This window comes from Peromyscus maniculatus, chromosome 5, assembly GCF_049852395.1.
Source record: "Peromyscus maniculatus bairdii isolate BWxNUB_F1_BW_parent chromosome 5, HU_Pman_BW_mat_3.1, whole genome shotgun sequence".
NCBI lineage: Eukaryota > Metazoa > Chordata > Mammalia > Rodentia > Cricetidae > Peromyscus > Peromyscus maniculatus.
Genome location: NC_134856.1, coordinates 73244778 through 73259301, shown reverse-complemented (window position 1 = coordinate 73259301; position 14524 = coordinate 73244778). Strand labels below are relative to the sequence as shown.

Genomic DNA, 14524 nt, shown 5'->3' with positions numbered 1-14524 from the left:
CTACTAGAGGGCTGGAAAGGTGGCTCAGCAGGCCAGAGCACTCGCTTTCCTGGTTGAAGACCCGGGTTAGGTTCTCATTACCTGCATGGTGACTCACAACCACCTGCAGCTCCAGTTCCAGGGAATCTGATGCGCTCTTCTGGCCTCTTTAGGCTCTTACATGTACATGGTACACATACGTCCACCTAGGCACACATGCACATAGAGTAAACTTGGAAAAATTAGAATAAGGTTTACTAACCAGTTATCCTAGAACATGCTTACAATAGAAAAAAGTGGATGGGTGTTTTGGGGCCAGCGTCAAGGGTTTGAGTGAGCTGCATACTCGGAACTCTGCTAGGTAACTTGAAGAATGGAACATACCTCACATAAACAAGGGACCGCAGAACATGCTCAGCCGTGTGTCAGAGGCGGCTGCTGCTTTTCTACGCAGTCAAGCCCCGTCGTCCAGTGGTGCAGCAGGATTTAAGGAAGTGGCGTCCCCAGCAGCACACGACCTGAATAGCCATCCCCAGTGCATCTGGGCATTGGTACAAATCATTGACTTATGTACTTCCCAGAGTAAGTGGTGCAAATGTGAAATGACTTCCCACCACACTTCCAGTAAAATCAACTGGAAGCTGGATTTGGCCTACAGCTCAATTTGATCTAGCACCAACCAACCTTTCTAGCTTTATCCCTTGCCTTATGGCCCTTCTCCACTCTTGTATTTCAGGGCGATAGGAATTTGTCAGGACTCAGCAACCACAGATCCATCGCTCCTCCTAGCCAGAGACACAGCACTGTTGCTCATCCCTCCTGCTTCCTCAATTGTCTCCTTAGTTTTTTGTTTCCCTGCTGGGTACCTTCAGTTCCTCACATAGCTTCCTACTTGTCCTTCCAACCTCCCGTGTGGTCCTCTGCCACCCTTTCCCCTCACTGTCACCAGAGAGGTTTAACATTTGATCCTGTTGCCGCTTTCCTGCTGGGATAAAGTTCAAAATACTCCAGTCAGTGGGAAGCTTGAAGACTTCGTCTGTTCTCTCAGCCCTTTTCTCCCGCCTCTGTCTTCCCGGGCTGTAGTCACCATGCATTCTTAGCTGTCCATTGACTTCGACAAGTACACATTGTGGCATATGTGTGTCCATATGTGCAGCACACCTACACACACACACACACACACACACACACACACACACACTAAAAATTAAAACAGTTAACACTTATTTCATATTTTTCTCAGTCAAAAGTAGATTTAAGATATTTAAAGAAAGCTGGTGACAGAGAACCTGAGCAACAATGGACACCCCCTTTGCTCTTTCTTCTCTCCGTTCCTTTTAAAAGTTTTGAGAGAGAGAGAGAGAGAGAGAGAGAGAGAGAGAGAGAGAGAGAGAGAGGAGAGAGGAGAGAGGAGAGAGGAGAGAGTGTAGTGTAGTGCACGTGTGAGGTCAGAAGACAACTTTCAGGAGTCACTTTTCTCTTTCCACCATGTGGGACCTGTAGATTCTGTTAAATCCCGAGGCAGGCACTTTTACCCACCCATCTTTTTCTTTTTATTTTTTTCTTTCTTTTAGAGACAGGGACTTGCTATGTAGTCCAGCTTAGCTCCATTACAACTGGGGACCAAGTTTCCAAACATTTTGAGCCTGTGGTGGCTCTTTCAAACCCCAATGCTTCCACTTAGAGGCAGAAGTAGTACTACTAATCTGAGTATGAGCTGCCATGCCACACTTTTATTTATTTTTAAAAGCCATGATCTCACTGTGTTGCTCAAGTTGGCTCCAAGCTCTATGCTCACAGGAGACAATTCTTAGCCTCTTGAGTAGCTGGTTCTGTTTGTGGGCCCCACCTCACCTGGCTGAAAGACTTTACTATGACATAAGTAGACCAAAGGCCTATTAGCAGACCTTTTAAGAATAATATTAACTTTTTATTACAGTGATACTTTTAAATATTATTATGATATAGCTTCACAACTAGAAGAAAAAAATTGGCAATACTTAAAAAAAAAAAAGTAAGTACACACCTTTAATTCCAGCACTCAGGAAGCCTCTGTGAGTTGGATCTCTGTGAGTTCAAGGCTAGCCTGGTCTACATATCAAGTTCTAGGACAACCAGGCTACCTAGAGAGACCCTGTCTCAAAAAAGAAATGAAAATAAATAGCAGATAGAGGTAGTATTTCTATATATATATTATATTATATGTATTATCTGTGTGTAAAATGAAAATAATTTTGTCATTGGAAATAGTTATTGTTTCCTAATGATTTCTATGCAGCATTGACATATAGAGTTCAAGTAATTTGTCCTACATTGCAGTATAAGGGGTTGACCGACAGCGTTGTGATTATTAGAGGCTGTGACCCTCCCTTGACTATTCGGGTGTGATCGCATTCTTTATCATGACAGGATGCCTGGCGGAGTGACTTAGAGGAGAAGAGGCGGGTTGTGGCTCACAGTCTCAGAGGTCTCCATCCTCTGTGCTGGCGTGGTGACAGGAGCAGCTCTGTCCTTGCCAGTGTCCTTGTGTCAGGGTCTTGCCGGTTTGGAGAACAGGGCGTTAGAGCTAGACTAGAAGCAAAGGTGGTTATAACCGTCAAACACCTGCTCTTAGTGTCCTTCATCTGACAGCTAGGCTCCATGTTAAAGGTTCCATAACCTCTCAGAACACCACCACAGCTGGGGACCAAGTTTTCAAATATTTGAGCTTGCAGATATATCAGACCCCAAATCAGAACAATCAGTTTATTTAAAACTTAGTTTACAATTAATTTTTATAGTCAGCTTGACAGAACCCAGAGTCACCTGGGAAGAGGGATTCTCAACTGAGGGACTGCCCGGATTAGACTGGCCTGTAGCCAAGTCTATGAGAGATCGTCTTGATTGATGATCAGTGTAGGAGGCCTCAGTCCACTGTGGGAGGTGCCATCCCTAGGCAGGTGGGTCTGGACTGTATAAAAAAGCTAGCTGAGCATAAGCCAGTGAACAAGGAAGTAAGTACACTCCTCTGTGGCTTCTGCTTCAAGTCCTGCTTACGCTCCTGCCCTGACATCCCTCAATGATGGATTGGGACCTTGGAGAGTAAGCCAGATAAACCCTGCTCTCTCCTAGGCTGCTTTTGGTTAGTGTTTCATTACAGCAACAGAAAGCAAAGTGGAGCATTTGGTCAGAGAAGCATCTATTAGCAGTGGGCAGCAGCTAACGCAGACTCATAACTGATCAAAATGCTGAGAATAAGGGACTGCCCAGTGCTCGGTCCTAAACAGGACATCTATGTCATATGTTACACCCACCAAGGTTTAGGGACAACGTGGCAGAAGGGGGCAGAAAGGACATGAGAGCCAGATGATGAGGAAAGAGTGTTGTAAAGCAAAACAAAACAACAAACAAACAAAAAGAACCTTCTGGACATGACTTGGCCATTGTTATACTCATGGGCTAACAGAAGCTGTAGTTACTGGTAAAAGACTGCACAATACTGAGCCCCATGGACATTTCATCATGAATAGGGAGGGGCTTATGAGGCCCCACCCCTTTCTGAGGGACTATTGGCGATTGGTTTTGCTGGAGGGATAGCATCATCTTACTTCAGTGATGTAGCCATTGATATGATACCATGCGCCAATAAATAATGCCCAACCTTGCTCATGCAAATAGTCCTAATTTAACCTAGTGGGTCACACACACAAGACATCAAAACAGGGCAGAGACGTTCTGAGATGAAAGGGGGACTTTAGTGGGAGAGGGAGGACCATGGGAAAAGGTAATGGGGCGGGGTGGGATGAAATGACCAAAATTCATTTTGTATGTGTATTAATTATCGAAGAATAAAAACTAACTTTTAGAACTGTTCACAGGAAATGCTGGTAATAGCGTTAGAGCCCCTCATTAGAGGCTTGAGACCAGAGGCTGTGACCCCCCAATGGGCTCTTACTTCCATGCACTCATTGTGACCCTGGGGTCCTCAGGGACAGTCGGGTAAGAAGCAAGCTGCTGTTTTTTTTCTTTCCCTACTTCCTTCCTCACTGTCTCTGTCACTTCCCTTCTTCCTTTAGTGAGTGCTTGTTTTTATATCATTCCTCCCATATCTGTATATTTGGGGAACACACCCACCTACCTACCTATCCCCCCTTCTCTGTCCTCTGTCATATGGTTCTGTGGATTAAACCCGGGGTCGTAGACACATTAGGCAAGTGTCTTAGGGTTCCTATTGCTGCCATGAAACACCGTGACCAAAAAGCAAGCTGGGGAGGAAAAGGTCTGTTTGGCTTACACTTCTCCATTGTAGTCCGTCACTGAAGGAAGCCAGGGGTGGATCTCAAACAGGGCAGGAACTTGGAGGCAGGAGCTAATAGTGAGGCCATGGAGGGGTGCTGCCTACTGGCTTGCTCCCTGTGGTCTGCCCAGCTTGCCCTCTTACAGAATCCAGGACCACCAGCCAAGGAACAGCACACCCACAACGGGCTGGGCCCTCCCCATCAATCACTGATTAAGAAAATGCCCTGCAGCCAGCTCTCTGGAGGCGTTGTCTCAGCTGAGGCCCCCTCCTCTGAGGTAGCTCTAGACTGTGTCACAGAAGACCAGGCAGCCCAGTGAGTGCGCTACCACTGAGGTACATGTTCCACCTCAAACTTAGAATAACGGAGTCTCCATGCCGGTGGGAAGTTCAGAACACATCCAGGTAAAGAGACGTGCCTGAAGCTATAATTTAGGAGGTAGACATTTGGGGCAATATTTGAAATTTTATTTTCTTCTCTAATAAAAAGTTACCTTTCTCAAGGTCACTTATTGAAAAAAGTTATTCAAGTCAAAGTATTTCAAACTGACTGTCCTATTTTCTGTAATTTTGGAGGTTTAAAAAATTTGCATTGTGCTTCTGTTTAAAATAAGGAATTTAGAAATATTATGATATGGCAGATAAACTGACATAGAAAGTGAACTCTGATTTGGCACAAAGGAACAGAAGAAAAAGAACTACCAACCATTTATTGGCTTTGCATTTTAAAAAAGATGTGTGTGTGTGTGTGTGTGTGTATGTGTGTGTTGGTATGTGTGTGTGTATGTGTGTGTTGGTATGTGCACTTATGTGCAGAGTCCCCTGGAGATGCAGTTACACGTGTTGTAAGTTGTCTGATGTCACTGGGAACTAAATTTAGGTTCTTTGGAAGAACAGCAAATGCACTTAACCTTTGAGCTGTCTCTCCAGCCCTGGCTTAATATTTTATGAGCCAGATGTATTTGAAAAAACGAGGAAAACATAAAAGGAAGAAAATTCCTTTGACCATGAGGACTGATGAAATAAAAACTGAAAACTCCCAAAGTTGGGAGATTTGTAGTTGGTTAGTTGTAACTAACAAACCGTTAATAATAAAGACTTATAATTGAATATTATAACCCTAGATAACAATTCACTGTAAGCTTTTTAATTTTTATTTATTTATTAATTTTAAAGACAGGGAAGGGTCTCACCGTGTTGCTCTGGCTGGATTGCAGCGTGCTACGGAAACTAAGCTGGTTTCAAACTCACAGATTCTCCTGCCTCTGCCTCTGTAGTGCTGAGATTAAAGATGTGCACTACCATGCCTGGCTATTTTTCATATCCCTAACAATTCAGAGTTCTTGTGGTTTAATTTAAAATGCAATCCAATATGAATAACACAGTATTGACTGTTTTCTCAATTACATATTTCAAAAGATGACAAGCTGTTGCCTTCACATACATATGTCAAAAAGAGAAAAAAAAAAAAGAAAGAAATGCCAGATTCATCTGGAAAAAGAAAAAAACCCCATAAAACCATGTTGTGGTTCTTAAAAAACTATTTTAAGCAACTTTCTGGTTGTGGACTCAAAGGTGCACTCATTGTGATACTTTACTGTTTATGCTGTTGGCCTCTTTAATAAAACTGTCACATATTTATTATAAATATGTCAAATGATATTTGACAAGTCAACCCAATGAAGAGATGGGCCAAACACTTAAATAGACATTTTTCTAGGAATGACGTATATGTGACCAGTAAGCACGTGAGGAGATGCTCATCAATCTTAGCTGGGGGAATGCAGACCAGCCACGGTGAAGTACCGATGCACCCCCAATAGGATGGCCACCATTTTGAAAAATGGAGACTAACTGATGGAGAGGGTGCAGAGATGCTGAGCCCTTTGTGGTGTAGCTGCTATGGGAGACAGGTAGTTCTTAGCTGGTGATGGTTAAATAGCACTGTAATCAGACAACACACTCATCACATACTTAAAAACAATGAGAATGGTAAGTTTGCCATTTGTATTTTATCATAGCAAAACAGAACAAATACTGAAGTATTAAAAAGAAATATATATATTTTTAATATCCAGAATCTTTCCAGAAATAACCCATGTCAGCATTTGGTAACTATTTTAATCCTTTATTCTATGCTTTAAACTTTTGTCGTGAGACTTCTGATGCTCTCTGTATTAGAAGGTCTAGAAAAAAGAATAAACAGCATTCATGAACGTCGGGGCCTGGTTAACACAGATCCCGAAGCACATGTGAGCAGGCAGCCTCTCCCATACAGGCAGCTGTGGTCTTACAGAGCATGGTCCAACCCAGCCAATTAAAACACAGAAATAATAACCAAATGAAAGTGGAAAACTAGGAAGACTCACAGGCTGTGTAATCAAATCCATCTTGACGAGCACAGTTGTTTCCAGCTCGTGCTGTGGCAGTGCTGTTTTTGGTCTGATTTTGTGTTACTGTAAACGCTATTTTTTTCTCTTTCAAATATTTCTAAATATAAAATGATACAAGACTATTTGGCAATATTCGAGTTTGTCTATCACAAGAATATATATAACACATATGTAAATACATATATATCTTTATAAAAACTATTATATTTTTATTTACTAATTTTGTGTAATGTGTATGTGGGCGTCTACGTACCACAGGGTACATGTGGAGGTCAGAGGACAACTTGAAGTAGTTGGTTCTCTCCATGTGGGTCCTGGGGATGGAACTTAGGGAGTTAGGCTTGGTGGCAGGCGCCTTTACCTGCCGAGCTGCTGGCCCCCACCAGGATGTATTTTTAAAGAATAAATGTAGTGATATGAAATTTAATAAATGTGTATGGTAAATAACATTTAGGAAGTCAAGGGGCACTTTGCTCCAGTTTGAATGCTGTCATTATCCCTTGTAACTTTAGACTTAAGTAGTGACATTAAGGCAGAAGTAGCACATGGCACTTGGCTGGCTTTAGACAGTAAGATAAAGTCAGTAGGAAGAGTTGAAATGTCCTGTAAGGTAACCATAAAGCATTTGTTATTGGGTTCCCTTCCCCAGCCTCCTCAGTTCCCAGGACACCTTTGTTCACTAATTATCAATAGAGAAGGTCTGAATTCCAGATTCATTCCACTAGTTCCTAATTGTGGACGATATACTTAGTCATGCCCAGCTTCAGTTCTCCACTGGTGAAATGGACATAAAGAGAGGGCCAAGTTCTTAGGTGTGTCGTGAGAGTTAGGTGAGTTGATATAGAGGAAGGCTCCCAGAGCATGCTTTGCATGAAGCGCCCAGTCCATATAAATGACTCACTGTGGTGAGGATGGCCACGTGGCCATTGTGTAGTCAACCCTGGCACAAATATTATGGGAGAGCTAGTGACACATTATGCTTCCTTAGCACAAGGATTTGCTTAAAGATCCACTTCTGCTTTTGTGAGTGTGAGTACTGGCCAGGCACAATGACTCTCCTGACTCTCAGGTCTGAGATAGAGCCTGAAAACATTTTCTGTAATAAAATGTAGTTCAGCCAGAAAAAAAGACCAAATGGAACAAAGGACTTGGAATGATCCTTGAGAGAGGGGACTGGCAAAGGTGGTGGATGGGGGGCGGGGCTCTGCCCAAGATGCTCTAACCTTTGTCCACAGTCCTCCTGATGACATCATCGGTGTTTACCTCTGAGTCAGAAATGTGAATTCTCATCCAGCTCCAGAGCCTGTATTTCCCACTGTGTTAGTAATTTTGGTGGCTAGCATGATTTTGTGTCTTGACCAGTTAGATACCTCTGTAAGTATCCAATTAGTTTTCACTGAATACTTGTGTGTGTATGTGTATGTGTGTGTGTGTGAGAGAGAGAGAGAGAGAGAGACAGAGACAGAGACAGAGAGACACAGAGAGAGAGAGCTTTGAACTCATGATTCCTCTGCCTCAGCCTTTTGAAAGCAGGGCATTACATACAGGTGTGTACTACTATGCCTACCTCACTTTTGTTTGTTTATTTACTGATTTTTGTTTTGTTTTTAAACCTTCATTTCCTCACTGCATATGTGTTGAATCACATGTTTTGCTTTTTAAATTAAAATTTTGCTGAGTTCTGGTTTTCATACTTTAACTCAGGTATAATGTCGTTGCTGAGGCCTCTTCTTCTGGACGTGGTCCCAACGATTCAACAGACTGCTGCCTTGGCTCTGGGGAGGCTGGCCAATTATAACGATGACTTAGCAGAAGCAGTCGTGAAGGGTGACATTCTTCCACAGCTTGTCTATTCATTGGCAGAGCAGAATGTAAGACTTTTTAAAAAACTTTTTTTTTTCCTCTTGGATTTAAAAAATTGATAACCTTGGCACAGTTGTAAACTTGAAGGCATTAGAATTACTAGGCTGTTAATACAACCTTGGATTCCTATGTGTGCATGAGAACATCTTTAGGGAATTTTGCTTTGGGACTGATATGAGGGTTTGTTTTTTTTTCCATTACTTTTAATTTAAGAGGACTATGCAAAAAGTTCAGGCGATTAGACATATGCAGCGTTTCTCTTCACTTCAGAGCTCAAGGATCCACCTCAGGGAAGAGGCTAGCACCCTGGGAAAGAACATGGCTGCTTTCAGCAACCCTTGCATGCAGGTGAAAGAGTGAGAGACAGCCCTGAGGGAGAGACTGCGTCACATGGAAAGTTTGAGAAAGTATTTTTCCGAGTAAACAAGCATTCTAACTCTTTTTAGAACACTCTCTGGGGGCTGGAGAGATAGTTCAGTCCATAAACTGCTTGCCCCATTAACACCAGTACCCATGTTTAGTCTCCAGAATCCATGTACAAATGGCAGACATAGTGTCACATGCTTCTAATCTCAGCACTGGGGATGAAAGGCAGGAACATTAGGATCTCTGGGGTTCACTGGCCAGCCAGTCTAGCACAATTGATGAGCTGGGCCAAAGAGGGACACTATCTCAAAGGAGCAGAAGACTTTCCTAAGGATGACCCTGGAAGTTGACCTCTGGTCTACACACACACACACACACACACACACACACACACACACACACACACACACTCATACACTCATACATGCATGCACGCACATGCATGCACAGAGCACTTTGGTGTTATTCTATGTTTCTCTGACTATTTGGTATCTGTAAGTAGAGTTTTAGACTACTCATTTCACTCTTAGTTTATCATAATGCAGTATGCACCTTCTTTTGATGACGTTAAGACTAGATTCCTACTTATCTAACAAAAAGATAAAAAGAACTGAAGAATGGGCAGAGAACTTGAATAGATACTTGCCCAAAAGAACATCTCCAAATGGTGAACAAACAAAGAGAAACTTGGCAGCATTGGTAAGAGGTACAAGTTAAAGGCATGGTGTGGTTTCACTTATCATGGTGTGGCCCACTTATCAGGATGAGCATGACAAATATTTTCAAGGAAAATTAGCAGTGTGGTGATGATGTGGAGAAATGAACCCTCGGCTGTTGCCGGAAGGAATATGGAATGGCATGATTGCTATGGGAAGTAATTCTGCAGGTGTGCAGTGAGTCCAGGGTTTATGATGTGGACGAGCAATTCTTCTAGCTATGCATCAGAAAGAACTAACTGCAATGCTCACAAAAGTCATGTACAAGTGTTCAGAGCAGCATGGCTCTCCGGGTCTGGAGGGAGAGCAGCGCAGGTCCATCAACAGATCAGTGAGAAAACAGAATGCCATCCACCCTATCCCCACACAGTGACTGCTGCTCTGTCAGAAAAAGGAACTGGGACTGATAAGTATCACACCATGGATGACTCTTAAATCATTATTCCAAGTGAAAGATACCACACGCAAAAGACTGCATAGTAGAATTTATATGAATATACAGAATATGCAAATCCATAAGGCAGACACGGACTCCTGGGTGCCAAAGGCCGAGGGAGGGGAAGCTAAGGAGCAACTTACTTTTTTTTTTTTTTTTTTTTTTGGTTTTTCGAGACAGGGTTTCTCTGTGTAGCTTTGCGCCTTTCCTGGAACTCACTTGGTAGCCCAGGCTGGCCTCGAACTCACAGAGATCCTCCTGGCTCTGCCTCCCGAGTGCTGGGACTAAAGGCGTGCGCCACCACCGCCCAGCAAGATTTTACTTTTTGTTTTTTATTCTTTTGGTTATAGGAATAAGAACATGAAATGTGAAACATTAATAATGTACAGGAGAAAGTGATCAGAAAGTGTAATTAGGCACTGGTAGTTAGCAGATAGCTATTGATAACTTTACATTATAAATTGGTAATTCTACAGAATAAAAGTCAAATTAGTTTAAGATAATAACAAGGAATGTTCCAACATTATTTTTATGATTATAATAAAGTAGTCTTAAGAAAGTTATTTTAAAAGTCTACCTTACTTTTGAATAAATTGGTAGAGACTGGGTTTTTTTTTTTTTTTTTTTTTTTTTGGTTTTTCGAGACAGGGTTTCTCTGTGTAGCTTTGCGCCTTTTCCTGGAGCTCACTTGGTAGCCCAGGCTGGCCTCGAACTCACGGAGATCCGCCTGGCTCTGCCTCCCGAGTGCTGGGATTAAAGGCGTGCGCCACCACCGCCCGGCGAGACTGGGTTTTTGACATAATTTTAGAAACAAAAGGAAATATGCTGCATTAAAACATCAGTACTAGCATAGTAATTTTTTACATTAACATGTGCCACTGTTTAAGATATAACTTGTTAAAATGCACTTGGTATGTTTTCTTTTCCTACTATTTTTATTGTTTATGTTTTTAGCCTAAGTGACTAGAAATCTTTCAGAGAAGGTAGTTGGCTGTTCCTTCTTTAGTAGTGTGGTGGTTTGAACGGCAATGGCCATCTTAGGCTCATATCTAAATGCTTGTTTCCCCAGTTGGTGGAACTGTTTGGGAAAGATTAGGAGTGTGGCCTTGTCGGAGGAGGTGTGTCACTGGGGGTGGGCTTTGAGGTTTCAAAAGCCAGTGCTAGCCATTTCCAGTTAGTTTTCTGTCTGCCTCCTGGCTGTGGATCAGAAGTGAGCTCTCAGCTGCTGCTCCGGAGTCATGCCTGCCTGGCTGCTGCCCTGCTGATTCTGACCCTGATGATCATGAACTATAACCTTTGAGAATCATGAACCCTTGATGAAATTCTTTCTTCCATAAGTAAACTTGGTCATTGTGTCTTCACAGCAATAGAAAAGTAACCAAGACAATAGTTAGTATAAAGAACTCAAAACTGGCAATGTCAAGTGGGACATTAATTGGGTTTTATATTAATAAGGATAGTGAGATCAGCTGAACATGGTAGCACACACCTTTAATGTCAGCACTCAGGAGGTAGAGGCAGGCAGATCTCTATGAGTTCAAGACCAGTGTCAGCTATGTGGTACATTCCGGGTCAGCCCAGTGCACACAGTGAGACCGTATCTTAAAAAACAAATAAGCAGGCTGGAGAGATGGCTCAGAGGTTAAGATCACTGCTTGCTCTTCCAAAGGTCCTGAGTTCAATTCCCAGCAACCACATGGTGGCTCACAACCATCTGTAATGAGATCTGGTGTCCTCTTCTGCCCTGTGGAAATATGTGCAGACAGAACACTGTATACATAATAAATAAATAATATTTAAAACAAAAACAAATAAGCGATGAAACCAACAGAGAATTATGAGATCATCTCTATATTATTTTAGTCACATAACAACTGTGTGGTAGCCACCTATTTCCTGCATGTGTAACCTTTTAGCAAATGGAGAGAAACATGTTACTTCTATGCTTCACTTTCAGTTTTTTATTCCCTGGCCAAATGAAATTTATATACAGGGCGTACTAGACATATGAAGCAGCATTCACAAGTCACACAATGGCTGGCTTGTTTTTTATCTTTAAAAAAAAAAGCCTTTCTAGGATAGAAAAATAAGATATTCTATTGTTTATCTTCTTTTTATTTTTATTTTTTAAGCAGGAGAAGTTTTAGAAGTGTGAATGTTTTATCTTAATGCCTGTGATTGCTAGGTGTATCTTGGAGCATAGCTGTTATTCAGGATGATTTGCTGAGGTCAGGAGAGCTTGCTGTGCTTGGAGGTTGAGAGGAAGTAAAGGAAAAGAGGTGGTCAGTGGACGGAAATATTCTAGAGTTCCCAGGAGCCAAGCAGAACCTTTCAGTATCAAGCAGATACAGAAATCCCATTATTTTATGAATTTGCAGAAAGTGCCATGTTTGTATTTGATTTTATGCAATTTCCAAATGCATGCTTCAGAGTAAAACATTTGTAGCATAATTTAAACCTTGCCTCTCCTCCAGGTTAGTTACTCAACAGAAGCAATATCAAAGAATCAGCTGTTCGCATTGTTTGCGTTCAGAGGCACTGTGCTTTACGTTAATGCCATGTTCTGTGTTGCTTCCAGGCTATTTTAGATTCTGGGTTTGTTCTCTTCTCCCTGTAGTGTGTCTACAAGAAAGCAGCTGCCTTTGTGCTGCGAGCAGTTGGTAAACACTCTCCTCAGCTGGCACAGGCCACAGTTGACTGTGGCGCCCTGGACTCTCTGGTGATATGCTTGGAAGATTTTGACCCTGGAGTCAAGGAAGCTGCAGCCTGGGCACTTGCATATATTGCAAGGCATAATGCAGGTACTGGGGTGTGTTTGAAAATTGGGTGACTCAAGTTTAGATTTATTAGATAAAAAGCAGCTTTGTTTAGTAAATCGATGGAGTTTTAAAGGTGTTGCTGGATATCATGAAAGAGCAGTCTCAAAGGCTAGCCATACTGTTTGGATCACATATTTACAAAACACTTCCACATTTGAGTCCCAACAGAAGGGAAATTTGAAGTAGATGGGTGGTAGGGCAGAGCGGGATTGACAATGGTACATGCTTGTAATCCCAGCATTCAAGAAACAGAGGCAGGAAGATCCAAAGTAAGTTCAACAAACCTGGGTTACACAGCAAGACACTGTCTCGAAACCAAACCAAACCAAGCCAGATAAAACAAACAAAACAAAAAAGTTCAGCCAACCAACTAGATAAATATATTCTTGGTAACTGGTCAAATAATGATGTTTTTGTGGCTTGTCATCACCTGAGCTCATTGTCACTCATGACAGGACATTCCAAGCCAATCAAAGAGCCAAATCACATGAATGAATGATGTGAAAAAATGATATAAAGTTACAGAAAACGTTTTGTTCCCTTATGTCAGCAGGAAGGAGGAGGAAGTAAGTAAGGCAACGTTCTTCTATAAACTGACATCTTGGTGCAATCAACAAGATGGGATGGGGTCTCCTGGGAGGAGGATGTGCAGACACATGATGGGTAAATGATGTGTGGGGCTCACCCCATCTCTCTGTAGAAGTTGCTAAAGAACAAATGACGAATGGCATCTGAGAACGATGAGCTTTGCTGGGAATCAGCAAACCGCACATTCAAACGGGATAGCCGCCATCTGCTGATGGGGAGGAGGCACAGGGCAGGACAGCCCTGGGGTAGGGTCTGCATTCCAGTCTAGTACACTTCGCTGCTGTGTGACCTCAGCCGCAGCTTGGGAACTTCTGAACTTGAACACCCTCATCTGAACAGAGGGAAGCTAACAGTTATTTTCGAGGTTTGTAATGAGGGCGGTGAAATTAGAAGCCAAGAGCTCCAGTCAGTGCGTGGCATGTACCTGGTGAACACAAGATGCTGATGTCAGTGTGAAATACTGGAAAGGACATTATAACACTGGTGGTTTTTAGTCAGGTGTGGAGGATGGAAGAATGAAAGTCTGAGGCCACCCTATGCGACATAGTAAAGCTTGAATCTTAAAAAAGTAAAGTAAAACAGAATGACATTTATGAGGTTGGAGGAGGAGGTTCAAATTGTACAAACTAATGGAGAGTAGTTTGTCAAAATTAGTGGAAGTCAGGGGAGAACTCAGGCTCACCCCAAACACCTGCTTTGGAAATGAGTCCTGAAGGAAGGCTGTCACAGAAGGGAAAAGCTGCATTTGTGGAAATGTTATTATAACACTATTTATAGTACCAAATGCCTCAAATATTTGACAGAACTTGAATGGTTAAATTATAGTAATCCAGTTAATGAAATCTCATGCAACAAAGTAAAAGGTAATTAGAGTCCTTACATGTTAACGAGGAAAAGTAATCAAATACTAAAAAGGAGAAAGTCATATATTATGGTTACAGTACTGTAAAATGAGCTTTCCTATGGATGTAGATTATAAAATGCGAGTTGCATGACCAAGCTGGTAGATTAAAGATGCCTCTTTTCGCGTCTAGATTTTCCAGTGTGTAGAGAAGGGCCGCTGCTGGGTGGGGAGCCGTCCTGCCGAG

At 42.3% G+C, this 14524-nt stretch overlaps 1 protein-coding gene across 3 annotated transcripts in view; it reads left to right on the top strand.

The window, feature by feature from the left end:
* The window catches only part of Spag6 (sperm associated antigen 6), a 57067-nt gene that overhangs the window by 10221 nt on the left and 32322 nt on the right, over positions 1-14524 (top strand). For 2 of the 3 annotated variants that reach the window (XM_042278046.2, XM_042278047.2), the window contains 2 exons: positions 8353-8519; positions 12647-12830. The exons of the other annotated variant lie outside the window; for it this stretch is intronic. In XM_042278046.2, coding sequence (XP_042133980.1) covers positions 8353-8519; positions 12647-12830 — 351 coding nt within the window. The remainder of the gene's footprint in view (positions 1-8352; positions 8520-12646; positions 12831-14524) is intronic. 3 annotated transcript variants of the gene reach the window in all.